This window comes from Trachymyrmex septentrionalis, unplaced genomic scaffold (assembly GCF_001594115.1).
Source record: "Trachymyrmex septentrionalis isolate Tsep2-gDNA-1 unplaced genomic scaffold, Tsep1.0 scaffold184, whole genome shotgun sequence".
NCBI classification, from domain to species: Eukaryota; Metazoa; Arthropoda; class Insecta; order Hymenoptera; family Formicidae; genus Trachymyrmex; species Trachymyrmex septentrionalis.
Window position 1 is genome coordinate 212,887 of NW_017305011.1, and position 22,892 is coordinate 235,778.

At 36.1% G+C, this 22,892-nt stretch overlaps 1 protein-coding gene across 4 annotated transcripts in view; it reads right to left on the bottom strand.

Moving 5' to 3' along the window:
• Positions 1-22,892, bottom strand: part of LOC108746641 (intraflagellar transport protein 81 homolog) — a 227,054-nt gene that overhangs the window by 194,509 nt on the left and 9,653 nt on the right. For 3 of the 4 annotated variants that reach the window (XM_018483540.1, XM_018483541.1, XM_018483544.1), the window contains exon 3: positions 18,488-18,599. The exons of the other annotated variant lie outside the window; for it this stretch is intronic. In XM_018483540.1, the coding sequence (XP_018339042.1) occupies positions 18,488-18,599 (112 nt within the window). The remainder of the gene's footprint in view (positions 1-18,487; positions 18,600-22,892) is intronic. 4 annotated transcript variants of the gene reach the window in all.

The following is a 22,892-nucleotide window of genomic DNA, read 5'->3' on the forward strand; positions in this document are numbered from 1 at the left end:
AAGTTCGTTTCTAACCTCTATAGAAAAAATACTACTACTGCGACAAAAACGTGTTTTCGTACTGGAATAGTAGACACTTCCAGCTATCCAACGCTGCATTCGTTTCCCACCCTATCCCTCTAGGACGCCTTCTGCGCGCGCAGTCTCGTTATTTAATAGCCAGACCTCGTATAAAAAAGTTATAAAATTATATAAAAATTCTGAAAAATTATATGAAAAATTCTGAGAAAAATTTTTATCAGTGATATAATAGAAAAATATATATAATTATTATAATTACATATATAATTACCATATATATATTATAGTTATATGTCCGCATGTGTTCATACATCTTTTTTCTTTTATAAAATTGTTTTTTAATGTAATAAAAATAATAATGAGGACATGACAAATATAATATAATTAAAGGAACAATTTTTGCATTGTTTATTTTTTAGTAAAAATCAAGTTTAGAGAAATGTAAAAAAATTACTCACACATAAAGATGTATAATTTTATATATCGTGTGTTTCCTTTGAATCGCCCCAGGCAAATATCTCGAAAAATATGGAAGTTACAAAAAAATGTTTCATACAAAACAAAAGTTATACGGTCGGAAGTTGTCTCGAGGGAGACATAAGACAGTGCCATTAATTTGACTTTGAATAATTATATGAACACACATAAAGACTTTTAATTTCTTTTCACTTTTAATTTCTTAAATAAAATGCCCCATTTTTCATTTTATGTTTCTAATATTTATTACCTATATACATCTTTAATTTTATATTGTGATTAATTTCTTAAATAAAACGCCCCATTTTTCATTTTATGTTTCTAATATTTATTACCTATATACATCTTTAATTTTATATTGTGATTAATTATTACTATGATATCGTTATTATTTTACTATGGACTAACACTGACGCTCAGTAATTTAAAAACTGACGAGCATCATCTCGACATGCGAAATTTTACTTTGTGGCCAATTAAGTGAGTTATTTTCGTCACCAGAGTGACGATTCTACTCAAATTTTTTTTATTCTCTTAAATTGGAGGTTGTACCTCTTATTTTCATTTTTACGTAGAAATTTTTAGTGAAAAAATAAAAATAAAAGGAGCAATCTCCAATGACCTTGATCTTGACAAATGTTATCCAGATTATAACTCTGAATAACATTCAAGAGGCTTTAACCATCGATCGGACACTTTGGGTAATGCTAATACCGATAGTACTGTAACTTTCAAACCTTTTAATTCGAAAGGGACGTAATGAAAAAAACCTTTATTACAATGTTTTGAAAAGTTCTTAGCACCAGCTATTAGATTCTGCCATCAAATATAAGGTGTTCCATTCAAAAAAATCGATGTGACCTTGATCTTGCCGACGCCATCCAAGGTCAAATCAATGATATCTTCTTATGTCCCCACTGAATCATACAATTTTTGTTAAAAACATTTTTCCGTATCTACCATAGTTTTCGAGAAAGCAATGTATTATTTAAAATAGGATATCCTGTATATATTTACGAATACTTGTACACCTTTATGTGTGTTTGTATACATGTATATTTATTATATATTCATACATGAAAATTTTTTTACTCGGATTAATATCATATACAAGTTTTGTAACTTTAAACATCAAGATTCCTTAAAAAGACAGCAATGTAATATTTATTCCATATGCCCATTAGAATTGTGTTTTTTATTTAGATTGTACAATATAACCGTATGCATAAACTGTATGGGATCCGTTCGGTTTCTCTATGCGCTGCATGCGCATGAGAAAAAAGAATCAAGCTAATGCACACACATGATGCGCTGCATCCTATGCAATCTATGCATGAAATGGAACGCATCCACTGATTGTGAGCGCGGACCTCAGTGGCCTAGTATCACAACCCATGGGTTGTCTGGCCAGCATCTAAAGAAGAAGAAGAAGACTGATTGTGAGGCACCGCGTGAACTGCACATAACCAAGAAAGTCAGTCAGCAGCTTGCCGCACGTAAACACATGTTGTATTGTTGTGTACGGATTTACAGACGTGTTTCTTTCTTCGTGTGATTTTTAATCGAATAATTAATCATTTGTTATTGTCATTAAGTCTGTTCGCGTTGTTCGCACTTTTTGTACTCGGTATCTTCGCTTTCTCTCTTTTCAAAATTAACTATACATCTCATTTTAAGTGCAAAAATATTTGGAGATTTCATTTTCGCAAAGCGAATAGACCTAGTAATTAACAGATAAATCGCTTAATAAATTCCTCGTTTTATCAAGTGTAATCGAAATGTGTCAACATATTGAAACGTGACATAATTTATAAAAGAAGACTCTAATCGTGGAAACGTATGACTTGATATCTATACATACTTATATATACAATATATATATATATATATATATATATATATATATAATAAAAAACATTTAATATTTGAGTGACGAAAGTGAATCACAATAAACAATTATATCGAGCACTATTATATCAAACTTATTCCTCCAACTGTTTCAAGAAGCTAAAGCAAAATGAAATCATTGAATATCTACGAGGTAATAATAATTTTATAATTAAAATGATAATAATAAGCTTCTAAAGTGTATTTGGCTTACGTTTTTGTTTTAAACATTTGTAATTCTTTGAATGCTAAGAAGCGCGATCGCGTTTCTCATAAAACTTCTCATAAGTATGTATTAAATGCTATGAGCGTGATAGCGTAAACAATTGTTTAAAAAGTTTTTGTAAAAATGAGAAATTAGACAATAATTGCGTGTCACAGATATTATAACGCCTGTTGATATATAATTAAGTCTAACAAGTACTTCAGTACATCGAATTGTAAATAATGCTCTTAGAGTTTGACATACTGAAATAATTGTTTGAGAAAGAGAGAGAGAGAGAGAGAGAGAGAGAGAGATTTGTATGTCAATAAAAATTTTATAATGAAATATTGAACAAGGTCAATAACCGAAAGATGTTTGACAAAATTGAAACAATTATTCAATCGATATATAAATTAAATATAAAAAAGAAAAAATATATATTGTAGAAAAATATAAATATTATAAAATAAGACGTTTCGAAAGGTTAAGGACCATTAGTCCTTCTTCAGTTAAACGTTAGATGATAGAATGTTAATTAACTAAATTCGGTGAGATATTTTAAGATGCATTGTTGCAAGAGATGTATAGATGATATTCGCAATGAAGTGACCTTATGTAATCGGTAAAACGTTAATGTCATCTCAAAGGAGGTATAATAAGAAATTGCAATGATTATCAAAAAAACAGATTATAATATCCCAGCATCACACTATGTCAAGGCAAATAAGTCATCAATCATCGTTGTTCAGCGAGAATCAATAACCAAATAAAAATTTTGAGTGAATATTAATTTATTGTAGAATAAAAAAGTGTTAGAGTCAACTTTGTGTAAAAATAATTAAATTTATATAAGACTTACATGAAAGCAGGAACATCATATGAAATGTGTCAAACGCAATCAATGCTCGGATTCGAATATGATAACATTCTGTAGGGCAGACAATAAGAACTCTAACTATGTCTATTTATTATTATCTGAACGGACTCTAATAGAACAAAATATGATTCGTCTAGATTTTCTATGTTTTTTTTGTAAATTAATTCCCTCTATTTGTTCTTTTATATATAACATTTCTGAAATTCTTCTTTTATTGTAATTGTTTTCCAAATCTAAAATTTTTCCCCAATTAAAAGAATGATTGTGCTGCAATATATGTTGTGTAATGACAAAATATCTGGATCATATTTAATATTATTTCTATATTCATTGATTCTAGTGCCAAGTTGTCTTTTTGTCTGTCCCATGTACGATGCATTGCAATCATTGCAATTTATTTTGTAAACAATATTTTAGGTGGAGATTTTCTGTCCTTATGTACTTTGATAAATGCATTTAGTTTGTTTAAGCATCTGTATCTGATTGTCACAATGAGTTTATTAATAAAAGATACTATTGATAATATTTAGTAAAAACAGTAAAATAAAGATGTTTTCAAAAAATTAGAATCAGAATTATTGACTTCTTTAACTTTGTCATTATGCAGTAATTTATTAATCAGATATCTAATTCTTTTTTTCACCTGACTGAAGATAAAGTTTAGTGGATACACATTAATAATAAGTATATTAATTACATTAACTCTAGATTCTTTGGATATGTGGGGTGTGAAAGGAGGACATCTATAGACTAGACTGAAAATAGCATCTATCTCATGGCAAATAGAGAGATTAGAGAAAAAAGAGAGGTAATGGTCTGAAAAGGGGAGGGTTTCCTTATGAAATCAATCTATGGTTTCATCATTTTCAATTTTTAGTGAGAGGTCAAGAAAATTTTAGCTTCTGTCTTTTTCAATCTCAACTGTAAATTGAAGACTGTTATGAAAACTATTAAAAGTTGTAAGGATGTCTAAAAGTTGTAAGAAAATTTTGTAATGCTTTATTATTGTCTAATTTTTCTTTTTTACGACATTTTTCTAACAATTTTATTAATGTAATTGAAAAACAATCCGATATTCAAAGGGTTCAATATTTACTTTAATTTCATCATTCTAATTTATAATTTAACTAAATTAGCATATTTAAAGTATGTGAAAAACAAAAAGATAGTACGGTAGAAGGGAAAGGTAAGAAAGACCGTGTTTTTATAAACGTGTGAACGCGTCCAATCAGTGTGCCCGGTGCGTTTAATCGTGATCGCCGCTCTTGCCCGTCTCCTCTACGCAGCCCGCGACACGCTAACTGTTTCTTCTTGTAATTTGAAAATTAAGACAAAATTTTCGTAAAGGAAAAATCGTCTTAGAATTAGGTCAGAAATATGTCCCTTCAGGGACACCTGGATTGTTTCACCCTGTAATAAAATAAATAAGTATGACATATAACTAAAATGTATAATTATTATATGTGAATATTATGTAGCAATTATGTAATAAATATTGATACATGTTAGTACATATAATTCCAAAAAATATTAAATATAATACATCTATTTTTTTTATCATTTTTACATAAAACTTATATATTTTATTATTTTTATATTGCTCACTTTTTCATTTTTATTTTGATTTGTGTTTATCTTATACATTCGTCTCCCCCCTCCCCAAAAAAAACGGTATACTAAAAATTTGGGAAAATTTTACTAAATTTAAAATAATCACAACTTGGTAAATGATGAAGTTAAAAATATGTTTAAAAATGCAAAATAAAGTTTGAAATGTTTACTTTAAGAATATTTGAATGAGAATTGCACTGGGCTATTAATATATAATAATTTTTACAGAATTGATCGAAATCCCACATGACACAGAAGCAACATTGCTATGTTACATTCTATGAACTCCATGATTCTTTTCAATTGTGGAAAAATAATCGTCATCACCCTTATGTCAATTACGAATCATAATTAATTACCAATAGTCATTAGACTCTTTATGGAAAGAATCAAAGAGTAATCAAACCTCTTTTTCTTTTACCTTATATCAAAATATCAACCACGAAGAGTTGGAGGTAATAAAATTTCAGACGTAGAGACCACGGTCTGCTCAAGACAACGGGTCGTAGCAAAATAGACGCATAAATAATTGAATCAATTCCTGATAGAAACTTCATACTCTTGCATTAACATGCAACGAATACCGGCGCGACCACTCTAAACAAAAACTAGATATCAAGTTTGCTGCAGAGATTGTAAAAATCATAAATTAAACTTTTGAAACAAAGAGGAATTTCGTTTATCGTCATCCAACACCGTGGGTTCGTAACTGACGATCTTTTTGTAGATATGGTTCTAAGAAGAGACCATGAAGATAACCTAGTGATAATAATTTTCAAACGAGACAATCAAAGTTTACACTAGCTACCCACTCCTATCCTTGGTAATGCTACCCAAAATTGACCAATCCGAAGCAAGAAACGTGGCAAATGATTAAAACCAATCCCATCAATAGATTTTCATCTATCTCTAAAATTTTTAAACAAAAGAGATGGCAATTTTCCAATGAGCATTCATAGATCGAGACTTATGCTACTTATGCGGAATCGATTTCATAATCCCCTTAATAATTATCGAGAATCTTGACCGTCTACTCCACTTAAGAAGCAAATCCCACCAAATAAAAATCTTAAGTTATCAAGCTACTACATCCACAACGATCTATCCCCAAGGATAGTTCTATATAAACACGATCTCGCGAGCTGAGCACAATGATTGTTAAAAAAAAAAGCAAGCACAGTCATTCAGTGAATGCAACAATTCATTTGACATTTATGCCCAACATCCACCATCGCTTCAAAGGCAATCATCCCTTGAGGCAAACCTGGCTTCGGAGTCAGGGCGAGGAACAACGCAACATCATTCCGAGAAGAGCTTCGAAAAGTGAGTCATCCATTTCTATCCTTTTGTTTTTTCCTATTCCTTTTTTTGTTTTTCTTTTCTTACACCACGTTATGCATTCGATCGTTATTACGAGGGTGGTCCCAGAAGTACCCAACCTGACGTACAGATGGCGGTTGTTGTATAAAAAAATCACTGTAAGGGAAAGCACCAACTTTCTAAAGCTTAATTATGAAGTTTGAAGACGCTACGTTGTTCAATATTTGTTTGGCAGCCATCAATAGTGGACGATCTCGGTGAATTTGCAAAGATGGAAAAAATTGGTCATTGTTATGTGATACAATACTTTCATTTGAAAGGTCTTAGCCCAACCAATATCAAAGCCGAGCTGGATTCTACTTTGGAGGAGTCTGCTCCTTCGTTTACAACAGTAAAATATTGGGTGGCAGAATTTAAACGAGGCCCTACAAGCTGCGAAGACGAACATCGCTGTGATCGATCAAGTGAGGTGGCCATTCCAGAAATGGTGAAGAAAATCCACAAAATGGTATTAGGTGACCGTCGATTGCAAGTGCGCGAGCTAGCAGACATGGTAAACATTTCAAAAAGTGCTGTACATCGCATATTGGCTGAAAATTTGGAGATGAGAAAGCTGTGCGCAAGGTGGGTGCCGCGCTTGCTCACAATCGAACAAAAGCAGCGTCGAGAGGATGTTTCAATCGAGTGTTTGGCGATGTTTCGCAGCAACAAAGCTGAATTTTTGCGCCCATTCATAACCATGGATGAAACATGGGTCCACCACTTCATACCTGAAACGAAGGAACAGTCGAAGCAATGGACTGAAAAGGGGGAATCGGTTCCGAAGAAAGCAATAACAGTTCCATCGGCAGGCAAGGTCATGGCGTCAGTTTTCTGGGATGCGCGTGGCATAATTTTCATTGATTACCTTCAGAAAGGAAGAACAATCAATGGCGAGTATTATGCGAACTTATTGCAGCGTTTGGGTGATGAAATCAAGGAAAAACGGTCACATTTGGCGAAAAAGAAAGTGTTGTTTCATCAAGACAATGCACCAATTCACACATCCATTATCGCGATGGCCAAAATCAATGAGTTAAAGTTCGAATTGCTTCTCCACGCACCCTATTCGCCAGATTTAGCCCCCTCGGATTATTTTCTCTTTCCAAACTTGAAAAAATGGCTCGGTGAAAATTTACCAACAATGAAGAGGTGGAGTCTGCGGTTAATGGCTATTTTGAGGAGTTCAACGGTTCTTACTATAAACAGGCCATCGAAGCTATTGAACATCGCTGGGAAAAGTGTATCGAGCTAAAAAGAGACTATGTTGAGAAATAAAGATATTTTTTCCTAAATTTTTTGTTTTATTTGTTAGGTCGGGTACTTCTGGGACCACCCTCGTACTTCATCATAACTAATTCCCCTTCCAGTCTCTGCATTATTTCCCTTAATCCTTTACTTCCACCCTTCCTCGATAGAGATCTTTTGATAGATCGTCCTCGCTCTCCAATATTCATCGAATTATTCCGTGGGTCCTATATTCACTACTTAGAAGATCGCCTAATCGCGAACTTCAGTCCCCCATTCTGCCATTTACCTGTCGAATCCTCTTATTTCCTTTCCATTTCCTTTCTTATGCAGAATCTGATATAAAACGATTATCTTTTTCTTCCTTAAATCTCGAGGGTGACCGGCCACCTCATTCATATCTTTCGCAACGCGCAGCTCAACGCCAAAAAGGCCAATGAATCAAGGAGGCCTATCGGCTTCTAGATGAAGTCTATTGCGAATTTCTGGTTTAAACAATAATATAAATAACAATAATATAAATAATAGTAAAATTAACGGTCATAATATTAATCATAATAATAGTTTAGATAATAATAATAGTAGTAATGTCACAGATCTAATCGCAGGCCCTTCCTGCCATGTTCTCCATCCCCTAACGCAGAGCCTATTTCTTCCGTCCTAACCCAATGAATTTTTCCTGACCCCTCTACCCCCCTCTTACTCCTAGCACACAATCTCTCTAACTTCCTCTCCCACTTCTTCTCATCCTTCCTCTCCCGCCGATTCTACCGGACAGCGAGTGGAATTTGTAACTGAATTTTCTCCATCTCGTCTCCGTTATTACTATCATTACGGCTATCATTAATTCTTAAATTTCCTTTTCTCACAATCTCAAATTTCCGATCCCTTTCCTCCAGACACCTTCATTATAATCTTTGAAATCGCAGATCCTGACCAAGTTCAAAACGCCATAACCGGCCAGTCTCCACATGCCCTCATTTCTATTTTCCTGCTCCACCCACCCCATTCTTTCCTGATCACGTAGCATTTTTTTTTAATTTCTTTCAACCCTCTTCATGCTCAATTAATAAAATTTTAGAAATCTTAATTTTAATTTTAATTTCCATCCGCCTCGCAAATTCTTTTCTTTGCACACACGCACGCACACGAGACCAGATCCCTACGTCCATGTCATTGGTCCTGGATTAGGTACGCTAAAAATAAGGAATTACGCTATTCTATAATAAAATATCGTTTTATGACATCGTTTTATATATGAGTGCATATCTTGGATATTATACATATATGATAGTATGTAATTATAAATATTTGTATGTAATTATATTTGGGATAATTATGTGGCACTATATACAAAGTATTCCGTAATTCATCCGACAATGCTTGTGGATTGATAGAGCAGAAAACTAAACTGAGTTAAAAAGTCTTCTACCATTTTGTAATTTTCGCAATAGTTAACAAGATGTTATTTACTAATAATCGCTGAATATTGGTTTTTAATAATTTTTTACTCAAATACTATCTGTGGAATGCGCGGTTCGCGTCCAAGAGACACGCGTAACCCGCGTGCAAGACATCGCGGGAGCGTTTCCGCTCACGTGAAGATGTAGAATGTGCGGTTCGCGCCCAAGAGACACGCGTAACCCGCGTGCAAGGCATCGCAGGAGCGTTTTCCGTTCACATGTTCGGCCTTTAGTTCTAGTCTTTGTTTCCCCCCGTTCGCGATTATTGTGCCGTGCGCCGCGATACGCGAACAAAGTGAGATCGAGGTTATAATTTGTAGTCAGCGGACTGTGTATTCACCGAACAGTTTTCGAGTGTCTTATTCTTCTTTCTGTGAGCCATCAATTTGGCGCAACAACATTCTGGCGACCGTGACAGGACTTCGAGGCTTCACGTTGTTGGCCATTACACAGCAAATAAAGATTTACAGAAGAAGTCATGGATAGAGTGAAGCTCGCACAAAAAGTAACGCGCATTGCGTTCACGAGGGCATACGCTGTTTTCCAAGCGGAAAAGGCGAGGCAACCGCTGGACATAACCTCGCTACAAGTCGCGTACGCGCTGGTGCAAGATAAAGCAAGCGAACTCAAGGAGTTGAGCCTGAAACTACGGAACTTGATGATCCAAGCCGAAGAATCCGAAGAAGCCCTCTGCCGAGAAATAGAGCATGCGGACGAATATACGGCGAAGTATCATCAAGCGAAATTTGAGGTAACCGGGTTGATTGAGAGGCAAGAAGCTCACGAGTCCACGCTGCCGGCACAGTCTCCATTTCGACGGTCGTATTCTACACTCGCGATGACACAGGAAAGTATGCGCACATTAAAATTACCAAAGATCGAATTAAGAAAATTTGGAGGCGATATTAAAGATTGGCTACCGTTTTGGGGGACGTTTAAGAAAATTCACGCGAATCCAGAGTTGGCTAAGGAAGATAAATTTCATTATTTAGTACAGTCTATGGAAACGGGTTCGCGTGCATGTGAAGTAGTAAGTAGTTTCCCGCCAACGGCAGAGAATTATGAGAAAGCCATACAGAGCCTCGAGTCACGTTTTGGTAAGAAAGAATTGTTGATTGAATTTTACGTGCGTGAACTTTTAAAGCTAGTTTTGAATAAGAGTAAAAAGATGTCGCTTGCGGCGATTTATGATAAATTAGAAACGCATATGCGATCGCTTGAGACTCTAGATGTAACAACAGATATGTGTGCGGCGATGTTATTTCCGTTGGTAGAATCTGCGCTGCCAGAAGAAACTTTGCGAACATGGCAACGAATAATGATATCGTCAACGCTGCAAACAGATGCATCTAATATAAATCGCACAGCCAAGGATCGTCTTATTAATTTGATGTCTTTTCTAGGAAGAGAGGTTGAGAACGAAGAGCGTATTCTAATGGCTAAGACATGTTTCGAGAGTAGCGATACCCAGGCATCTAAAGATAAAGATAAGAAGAGAACGAGATGCGATCAAGGTCAAGGAGTAGCTACAGCAGCTGGTTTATTATCCGTGAAAGAATCCAAGGCACAACTATGTTTGTTCTGTGGAGAGAAACATGATAGTTCGAGTTGTGAAAAGGCGAAAGGCATGGATATGGACGAGAGATCTAAGATCGTTAAAGAAAAAAATGGCTGTTTCAAATGTCTAAAGGTAGGACATAGCTATAAGAAATGTTACAGCAAAGGAAAATGTCCCTGGTGCAGTAAAGGACACTGCCTTTTGATGTGCCGAAATCTTTCGAGCAATAGCGGCCAGAAATCGGTTGATGAGAAGCCCGACGTTTCAAAATTCAACGAGGAAAATATTTGTTTGGCTAATATTTCAAGTGCCACAATATTTTTACCCACACTGAAGATCAGGATGCGTGGACCGAGAAAAAGTGTATCTGTTCGTGCCATTATAGATACAGGCTCACACAGATCCTACATTTTGAAGAGGTTAGCAAGGGATCTAGGATACGAAGCAGAAGGTGAGCAAACGATGGTACATTTACTTTTTGGAGGAACGAAGACTAAGCCTCAAAAACACAAAAGCTATCGGATCCACATTGGTAACTTGGAAGGAACGTATAAGTGTGATTTTATAGCCTTACAACAAGACACTATTTGCCAAGATGTTCCCAACATAGGCACCGGCTTGTGGACGGAGGTGCTTAAAGAGAAGAATGTCCATCTAAGCGACACCGGTGAAAGTAGAGAGTCTATTTCTTTGTTGATCGGAGCGGACGTTGCGGGCAAGCTATTTACAGGCAAAATCATACAACTGAACCAAGGAGCCACGGCTATCGAGACGAAGCTTGGATGGACGATTTTAGGCAGAAATTCAGAAGAAAGTAGTGACACAGACACTACGCTGATGGTCGTCTCCATGTTTTCTCAAGAGGCCAGCGTGTCAGATTTATGGAAACTAGACACGTTAGGAATTACTGACCCGATCGAGAGCATAAGTAAAGAGGCACGACAAGAAGAAATTAAGGCATTGCTTCAAGAGACAACAAAGATTACCGAAGAAGGACGTTTCGAAGTCATCTTACCCTGGAAGGATAATCATCCGCCCTTGCAAGATAACAGGGACATGGCTAAAAGAAGATTGGATGTCGTCACGAAGAAATTGAAACAAGAAAACTTATTCGACGATTACAATACAATCTTCAGCAACTGGCTCGAGGAGGGTATTATAGAAAAAGTACCTGTGCATGAAGTTGACAGAGAGAGTTACTACCTTCCGCATCGACCAGTTGTCAAGAGAGAAGGAACCACTAGGATTCGACCCGTTTTCGATGCCTCGGCCAAGAAGAAGGAAACGCCGTCGCTCAACCAGTGTTTAGAAACGGGACCCAATCTTATTGAGCTTGTTCCAGCATTGCTGCATCGATTCAGAGAAAAGAGGATAGGAGTAACAGCAGATATTGCTAAAGCCTTTTTACAAATTAGCGTTTCTCCATCAGATAGAGATGTCCTAAGGTTTTTGTGGTGGGATACTAACGGCGAAATCGAGACTTATCGTCATCGTCGGGTTGTTTTTGGAATAACTAGCAGCCCTTTCCTTCTAGGAGCCACCATAAAATTACTCATTGAGAATACGTTAAATTCTACTGTTTCGACACACGAGAAATTAATTTACAAGAAATTGCTAAGATCCTTTTACGTTGACGATTGCATCACCAGTGTCGATTCTTACGAGGACTTCGAGATTTTTCAGAGAGAAGCAAGTTCCGTTTTGGATAAAGCAAGATTCGACTTAAGAGACTGGAAGTACACAGGCCTGAGATGCAAGACTCGATCGACAGTACTTGGACTAATATGGAATACTGAAGAGGATACTCTTTCGTTGTCGGGTTTCCCCCTACAACCCACCGCAGAAAGGATAACGAAGAAAATTGTTTTATCGCACGTGCAGAAGGTTTTTGACCCATTAGGAGTGATCTGTCCTGTGTTGATGAAAGCAAAACTACTGCTACAGCGCCTTTGGAGCGAAGGTTTAAATTGGGACGCGGAAATTGATCCGGATAGAAAAAAGGAGTTCTTGGATTGGGCGCAGCAACTGGATCTTCTCCGGATCTTGAGGTTCCCACGCTGGATTTTCGGTGAGATAAGAAATACAGATACATTGTCCCTGCATATGTTCGTAGATGCAAGCAAAGATGCATATGCCGCTGTTCTTTTCGTGCGTATCGAATCAGACACGGAAGTCAAGGTTCATCTGGTGGAAGCTAAATCGAGAATAGCACCCAAAAGCAAGAAAACGATACCGCGTCTCGAATTACTGGCTGCTTCCATTGGAGCGCGGATGATGCATTCTTTCGACAAGGCAATGGATTATCGAGATATTAAAAGATATTTTTGGAGCGATTCGACTACTGTTCTAGCATGGATACGACAGACAAAGCAATGGGCTGTATTCGTGTGGAATCGCGTTCAAGAAATAAGAAGTATCACAAATGTCGAGTCTTGGAGATATGTGCCGGGGGTTATGAATCCTGCGGATTTACCTTCACGAGGATGTGATGCCAAGAAATTACTCGAGTCAAGATGGTGGGAGGGGCCCGAATGGCTAAAGCTGCCCCCGGAAGAATGGCCGTCCAAAGAAGAAGAGATTAACGAAGAGATAGTCAATATCGAGCTGCGTAAAACTTCAAGTCGACTTAAAGAAGAGACTCCCCCTAAAGCTACGACAGAAGGAATCGCTATGATTGCTGGTGAAAAAGACGTCCCTTGGTACTTGGAAAGATTTTCAAGCTACGCGAAGATCTTACGAATGATAGCATGGGTGTTAAGATTTACTAATAATTCCCGAAGAATCCACGCATCAGTCGGAGGAGAGTTAAGCGCGAAAGAAATCAGTACAGCAGAATTACTCCTCTGTAAATTAGCTCAGAAAGAATCATTCATGGGAGTAAATGATCCACGGCTGCGAGGATTGAACGTCTTCGAAGAAAAGGGAATTATGCGTATTAAAACAGCAGTTTCTAATCGTCAAGACACTTTCTGTTTTAGATATCCTATAGTGTTGGATTCAAAGCACTTATCGACGAGAAGAGTTATCCTGTATACTCATTTGAAACTCAATCACGCTGGAACCGAGATTGTAATGAACAATCTACGGGAGAAGTTTTGGATTCTCCGGTACCGACGGACGGTGCGTTCCATCGTTCACAAGTGTACGGCTTGCCGTCGACACGCAGCGAGGAACATGGAAGCGCCATTTACACCGCTGCCAGAAAATAGAGTACGAGAGGCAGCAGCATTCGAGGTGGTAGGCATCGATTACGCAGGTCCTCTTTTCTTGAAGGAAGGATGTAAGGCCTACATCTGCTTGTTTACGTGCGCGGTCTACCGTGCAGTACATTTGGAACTGGTCACATCGTTATCAACGGAGGAATTTATAGAAGCCTTCAGAAGATTTATAGCCAGACGAGGAAGGCCTTCTGTAGTATATAGCGATAATGGCAGAAATTTCGTAGGATTAGCGAATTTACTACGAAAAATTAATTGGCAGAAAATTCAGCGATATTGCTCTCTTAGCCAAATCGAATGGAATTTCAATCCACCTTCAGCTGCTTGGTGGGGAGGATGGTGGGAGCGCCTCATCCGCATCCTCAAGGATTTGCTAAGGAGAACGCTGAGGAGAACTTCGTTGAGTTACGAAGAGATGAACACGGTCTTGTGCGACTGTGAAGCTGTTATGAATTCAAGACCGCTTACTTACATGACAGAAGAGAGTACTGAGACCATGGCAATCACTCCAGACATGTTCATTAGAGACGTCAAGGAAGCTGGCGTTTCCGATTTGGACCAGATCAGCAAGACAAACTTTGCAAAACGGATCCGTTATCGCCAAAGTCTAAAGGAAGAATTGAGAAGGCGTTTTCGCATCCAGTATCTAGGACTATTATCCAGACGGACGAAATGCAAGAGCAGTTTCACGCAGGTTGCAGTTGGCGACGTAGTACTAGTCGGAAACGACACCCAAAGACGTTTGGATTGGCCGCTGGCAATAGTCAAAGAAGTCTTTCCTGGAAAGGACGGACATACCAGAGTTGTGAGACTGAAAACGGAAAAGGGAGAATTAATTCGCCCAATACAAAGACTGATCCCGTTGGAGGTGGGTCATCACGCGGAAAAGGCTAGCAGAGTCCGTGAGTCAATCAAAGCTTCGCCTCAGGATAGAGGAGAAGCCGGAATCTGTTCCTATAGAAGAAATGGATCTAAGAACTCGGAGCGGACGACTTATTAAGAAGCCAGAACGATTTGAAGCCTAGCTTCATTTTTCATTTTTTATTTACTTTGCCTTTTTGGACAGGTTGAGTTGCACCCAGATCGCGAGGATGCAACTCAAGATGGGAGAGATGTGGAATGCGCGGTTCGCGTCCAAGAGACACGCGTAACCCGCGTGCAAGACATCGCGGGAGCGTTTCCGCTCACGTGAAGATGTAGAATGTGCGGTTCGCGCCCAAGAGACACGCGTAACCCGCGTGCAAGGCATCGCAGGAGCGTTTTCCGTTCACGTGTTCGGCCTTTAGCTCTAGTCTTTGTTTCCCCCCGTTCGCGATTATTGTGCCGTGCGCCGCGATACGCGAACAAAGTGAGATCGAGGTTATAATTTGTAGTGAGAGTCAGCGGACTGCGTATTCACCGAACAGTTTTCGAGTGTCTTATTCTTCTTTCTGTGAGCCATCAATTTGGCGCAACAACACTATCAATTTTACAGAAAAACAACAAGAGGCAAAAATTGTTTATTTTCTTCTCATAAAGTTCTGAAAATTTTTTTAGAATTTTTTAATATTGTATTTCCTCATGTTGGTAAAAATAAGTAATTGCTATACTAAAAAGTTGATAAAAAATTCTGTAAAAATTTTTAGAGTTATATGAGAAGAAAATAAACAATTTTTGTCTCTTGCTGTTTTTCTGTAAAGTTTATAGTGTTACGTTCGGCGGATTCGCACGACTCTTTTCTTTCGTAGAGATCTGGAATTCGTCGAAACAAAAATTTTATCTTCCTTCCCTTTTTCTGTACACTAAAAACTAAAACAAGGAATCCGGTATCTCCTCGTGAATGTCGCTCCGAGATAAACTAAATCAATAACAAATAAGAAACGGCACGCGACGTTCAGGAGTAGATGCTGGATGGAGATGATGCATGGGCGGCTTATCGGTGCACGAAATGTGCGTTTTCCTATAAACTTCGAGATCATAAAATTTTGGAAGACACCTTCCCATACTACAGATTCCTGTCAACATCCTTTCCTCTCCCAAAATCTTGACCAATCCAAGAGCAAAGGAAAATCCTACTATCAGCTAACGAAACCTATTCCACCAATCCAAATTTGAGTAATCCGGGGCGATTAGTATAAAAATCGCGGTTCGGCAACCCTCGAGGCAGATTCTCCTTCAAGTCTAGAGAGGCAGATTTTTCATCCAAGTCTAGAAAAATCATCGCGATTCTCAGAAAAGTTCTACCTGATAGAGTCAGTGCGTTTAATTGAATCGGCGGCATTCAAGTGCATCTAAAAATCTACGGCGTCTCTTGATCGGGGGAGTCCGACGAACCTGAGCCACAATTTATTGCACCCTATGCCACCTTCTCCGAGTTTTGGGGTCATCCTACATATCGCCATCTCAGCAGTGAGTTTTCAATTTCATTACTTTACATTGAGTGGTTCCTCTCCTTCTTTCCCCCCTTTTTTTTCTTTGAGGACCTCACTTTAAAGATAAAATTTTTAGTGCGTTCACGCCGTGCATTCGCCCCTCGTCGCCATTGCCTAACGAGAACTAGCCGATCGCGCCGACTCGCAGCCCGTGCTCGAGTTAACAACGCGATAAATTCGCAAAATCAACCGACAGTCCCGGAACAGATTCCCCCTGTACAGCAACACTCTCCCCACCCCTCGAAATTTCATACTCCCCTATCTCCAATCCATCTCCGATTCCTCCCGCATCCACCATCACCCCCTCCGATTGATACCACCCCCTTAACCTCATACATCCCACCCAATGACTATTCTCCCGCTGCTCCTCTTCCTCTTCTTTTTCACGACGCCCAGCAGCTATTAAACTACTTGACCTATTTTACTCCCTCCAACCAAGACCAGGTAATCGTGAGGATCGCAGGATCCGATAGCCTGTTCTCGGTTCCTATAGCGTCTCTTAGCCCCCTCGAGCCTATCTCCCTCCAACCCTATGATCCTACCCAGTATTAATTCCCCCCCCCCCCCTCTCTCAAAATCCACTAACCAAAACCTCCTTCTCTTTTTATCCTCTCGCTATTCTCTTCATAACTCTTCCATTCTGCCACGATACTTTTCACACAGACACGCACGCACGCACGCACGCACGCACCCACGCACACTCTCACACATTCATAAAAGCGTATGTATAACTCAGAGTAGAGAACCAAAAATTGTATTACTTTTTAATTTACTCGACAAAATTGTATTTATTTTTTTGTTTTTCTCAAAATGTATTACTCAAGTTTGTTTTTTTTTTATTATTATATCATTATTAAATTAACTTCTCAGTAGTCTTTATTCAAATAAAACCTCCTCGTATTCTTAAGTTTTCTTCTCCCGCGATTGCACTTCACCCTCTCCCCGGTCACTTGGATTAAGTTCCATGACCGAAAGTCAGAGCATACGACCGTACTGACGCAGCTGGCTTAAAGTGCGCTCTCTCGGCGCACTGACCCAGTTTGGGCTCTTTAAACGTCCGACTCGTGTGTCCGTTTAGCGGAGCACGAGCAGAGGTTTCCACTTCGTCCTCCATTCGACCCCCGGCTCGTTAGGAGCCTCAGGACGAAGCGAAGCGCCTCCCGATTTGCATCGGTCCTTCCCCACAGCTCCCTCGCGGTCCGGAGCCTGGACACAACCAAATCGGTCTAACAATTCGGTTCCTTGTTACGTTCATCCCCTCAGCTCCGCATGCGCGCGGAGTTTGGACGTAATAATAATATTTGAGAAAAAAATTATACCAATTTTCAACAATTTTTAGTAATTAATATTTTAATTATTGCGAAAATTGCAAAATGGTAGAGGACTTTTCGACTCCGTTTAGTCCGCTTTACCTCTCCACGAGCGCTGTCAGATGAATTACGGGATTCTCTGTATAATCGTATAGGGAATATAAAATGTATAATATAAAATGTTTCGAGATGGTAAAATATCTCGAAAACTATAAGTTTTATTTAAAAAAATATTTTAGATGAAAGTTGTAGAATTTAAAAAGGCCTAGCCACTGACTTCATCAATTTGACTTTGCCGTTGCCAAGGTAGGGTAAAATTAACTCGGATTTTTTAAGTGAGACCTTCCACTTTTTTTTTGCTTTCTTATTGAAATCTTTTCAAAGCACTGTAATTTTATTCATTTTAAGTCGATTGTTTCGAAGTTATTGAGCATTTTATGGTAAGATGTCAATGACTGTAGACAAATCAAACACGCAAACGCGTTAATTTTTTTGCTCTAAAACTTATGTTTTATTTAGCTGGTCATAACATACTCGTATGTGCTATAACATATGGGAAAATCATTTGATATCACTGGAACCCAATTTCATCTATGTAGAATTAGTGCGAAGTTCTTTTAACAAATATATATTTTCAGCATTTTTGCTAAAATAAAATTTCAGTATTTTCGCTAAAATAAAATTTCAGAAAAATTTTTGCGAAATTTCAGCAAAATTTTTTTACCAGAACAGATATGTTAACAAGGTGGTACATTCTATGAATATCTTGTAAAATCTGTGAACATTCGTTTACTGTCTGGAAACGTACATCATGTTGTGAAGAAGCTTTGATATCTTCTTACCTTGACGAGAAACTGTGACAAATACGCTCTTTTCTGAACTGTATCGATATGCATCAAAAGCCATTTCAATATCGGATGAATAATTTCGACTTCACCTCGAACTAAACCTTGTCTAAATTAAGGGCAACATTAGGATAATTATACCGAAGAGGAGACCCCACCCCAGTGACTTTGACTTTGACATATTGACCTTGATATATTGTCAAAGTCATGAGAGACCTCTAATAGGTTTCAGCCGTTGCTCATTATTCCTTAAAAAAGTATTAATAATCAAAATCGGTAGTTATTTGATAAGAATAATATGTGTAAGATAATAAGACTTATATAAAATAAATCATAAAAATAATAAAAATAAAAACCAATGTAAGCAACACAAGATGATAATGTATAATAATTACGAGTATATATATTAATGATAATAATGAATGTCAAATGTTTCAGCCCTAATTTGAGCTTTCTCAAAGTAAGGTTAATAGATTTTCATATAATTATTAAGCAAGATATAAAAAGTATTGTACAAATTGAAACGCTTAATAGAACAATAAAGATTTTTCGTGTGTTTAAAAGTACATATACAAGTCCAAAAATAAAATCCTATCAATAGTATTTAGTAAAATGTATATTTCAGTAGCCAGATTACAACGAAAATGTTAAATAAAACGATGAAATATCTCAATTTAGTTAACAACTGCGTATATACAAAATGTATCAAAAGTCTGGAAACGGTAGAATATCCCAAAAGCAAAACATTTTTCTCCAAAAAGGAAAAAAAGGTTTCAGACAAAAGTTGTATGGTTTAAAAAGATCTATTTTTTTTATCACATCCTTTTAATTTTGGGTGGCGTCGTCGAGGTCAGATCAAGGTTACGTCGATTTTTTTAAAATAAAATTCTATTTTTCATTACATATTCTTGTAGCTTATCTCGAGAGCTTTTTAAAGCATTATAATAAAATATTTTTTCTTTAAGTACTTTTTGTGTTATGAGGATTGAAAATTACAATATCGCCGGCATTACCCAAAGTGTCCGACCAATGGCTAAAAACCTCTTAAATGTTGTTGAAAATCATGATCTAGATAACATTTGTCAAGATCGAGGCCATTGAAGGTTGTTCCTCTTATTTTTATTTTTCCACTAAAAATTCATTTTTACGTATATGAAAATAAAAACAACCTCCAATGATTTGAGCTTGACCATAAATGTTATTAATATCATGACCCTAAATAATATTCCAAAGGTTTTACCATCGTTTTTGCACCTTGAGTAACGCCAATGCCGATGGTATACTGTAACTTTCGAACCTCATAACTCGAAAAGTACTTGTTAAAAAAATATTTTATTATAGTGTTTTGAAAAGCTTTCGAAGTAAAATATAAGAATATGTAATGAAAAATAAGAGGTTCCATTTACAAAAATCGACATAACCTTGATTTTGGCGATGCCATCCAAGGTCAAAGGGATATAATTAGTGAATAGATCTTTTTAAACCCTACAACTTTTGTCGGAAACATTTTTCTCAAAAATGCTTTGCTTTCGAGATATTCGACCGTTTCCAGATTATTGATCGTGCGTGTGTGTATGTTGTGTGCGTGCGTGCGCGCGTGCGTATAAATTTCAAAAAAAATTTGTTCAATATGCTCCTCATAGTTTTATAAAAGACATAATTATTTAAACATTCTCAATATTAGGACATCATTGCGAATGTAATATAAGCTTAACCAATGCAATATAATGTAAGCACCTTTAATTGTAATATAAAAACAGACCTTAATTGTAGCGTATGTAAGGTAATTATTCGTATCATGAAACTTTTTTCGTATTATGAAAACAATTTAATGTCAGCGGTCATACTTACTGAATAACCAAGAAAAATCATAAATACATAGTTAGACATGGGAATAGAATGCTGCTAAATCATAAAGAAGGACAAGTACAACTAAGACAATTTTTTGTGTACATTGATGTTTAACAACCTGTTAACCTGTAACAGGTGAATCTATTAATGAAATTAGTCTATTAATGAATTAGAATAGATGACAAAAATCACATTAAAAATCGTATTACACAGGCTCAACAATCTCGGTAATTCAACAAACCTGGTAATTTAAGACCGGTTGCACACAACAATGGAAATAGAGGCCATACAAAACACAATAATTGGTTGTACATCGCTGAAGATAGCTGAATTAAGTTGAAACGTTCGAAATTTCATGTAAACAATTAGGAAATACACGGACTTACAAAATGATTACGCAATAATTACTGCGAAACTACTCTCATTTGCTCGACAATTTTTAAAATTTCACATTTTAAAAAATTGTTTATTTTCTTCTCGTAGAACTCAAAGAATTTTTTTTTAGAATTTTTCATTAACTTTTTAGTACTGCATTTTCTTATTGATAACTATTTTTAGAATAATTTCACGATTGATTTACCTAAATCAAAAATATATATATAAATTTGTAGGAATTTCTGATTCTAAAAGAACTATAAAACGAATACTTACATGATGGTGTGAAAACGATGAATATAGAAAACGATGAAAACGATAAATCAATCGTGAAATTATTCTTATATTATGGTACTAAACGCAATTCTTGCTGTTAAATGAGTAATTTGTTTTGCATTTTTAATTATGAACATCTTTTGAAGAATTGACATGATTCACCATTAGTTATCATCAAAATTGACATGGAATTTTCTTTGATTTGAAATAGTTGTTAAGCGAAAGATATGTTCATTTAGTTATACTAACGAAGGCTCTGTGTAGCCGAAACTTCTATATTCATATATTTATATTTTATATATTGATATTCTTATATTGATATGTTAAATTAATATTAAATATTTTAACAAAACACCTTATATTGCTCGTTTATTTAGTCGTTGGTAATTGAATTGTCCTAAAATGTTCATTGGTTATCGCATCGCATTTTGTCACGTGGCAAGTATTTCCGCGTCCAGTGTCCAGAAGTCATTAATGGTTCCTGAAAAGCTTTATGTAACCTAGAAAAATTGATCTTTTTGAAAAATAATTTTATCATTATTTGTTCTCCTTTAAATCATACAACTTTTGTCTAAAACATTTTTCCCAACCATGTTTAATTTTTGAGATATTATGGTGTTTAATTTTCGAGATATTATGGTGTTTTGTTTTGGATGCCAAATCCTGTATACATATACAAGGTTTCCGCAATTTTTTGCCGAGCGCGTTTGCGTAAATAGAGCGAACTATACTGAATTGAAAAGTCCTGTACCATTATGCAATTTTCGCAATGGTTAACGAGATATTAATTACTAAAAATTGCCGAATGTTTAATAATTTTTTTACTCAAATACTATCAATTTTATAGAAAAATAGCAAGAAATAAAAATTGTTTATTTTTTTCTCATAAAGCTCTCAGAATTTTTTTAAAATTTTTTAGAATTTTTTAATATCGTATTTTCTTATATTGGTAAAAATAGTTACCAATAAGAAAATGCAGTATTAAAAATTTAATGAAAAATTATGAAAAAAATTCTTTGAATTCTACGAGAAGAAAATAAACAATTTTAAAAAATGTGAAATTTTAAAAATTGTCGATCAATTGAGAGTAGTTTCGCAGTAATTATTGCGTAATCCTTTTGTAAGTCCGTGTATTTCCTAATTGCTTACATGAAATTTCGAACGTTTTAGCTCAATTTTTTTATATAAATCATTTCTAATATTAATCTTTTATGATATAATTATATTCAATGTCTAAATTTTTTGTGTTTTCCCAATCAAAATTGTAGTTATGTTTTATTATGTGCTCGGATATATTACTGAAGTATTTTGAAGAATCTAATTTTATATTATTCATGTGTTCCTTTACTCTTGCTTGTAATTGCCTTTTTCATTGGCCTACATATGTAACATCGCAGTTTTTACTATGAATCTTATCACTACATGATTTTTCCGTAAGATTTTCCATAATATCTTTTTGTACTTTGATAGATTTGTTTAGATTATTAATCAATCTAAGCCCAAAAATAGTCATTAGTTTATTAAACATCGATGTGATTGATTTTGATAACTCTTTTACATATGAAATTACCAAGAGATTATTTTATAATAATACGATTATCATCTGTTTTTTGACCATGATTTAAAAATTTTGATTTACTCGTAAGTCGGCCTGTCATTCCATCCACTTATCCACATCTCTCAGTATGGGTACGCAAAAAAATATATACATATGTTTGTATATATAGTATTGTATATAAAAAGATCTCTCCGAATTGAGTAAAATGCGACAGACACACACCCATACTCACACCTCCACAATTTCATTAGGCTAGACAAAGCATTGTAATTAATATTAAACATAAACAAACTTGACTGTAAAGAAACTTAATAATATGTTTTCTTTATATATATATATATA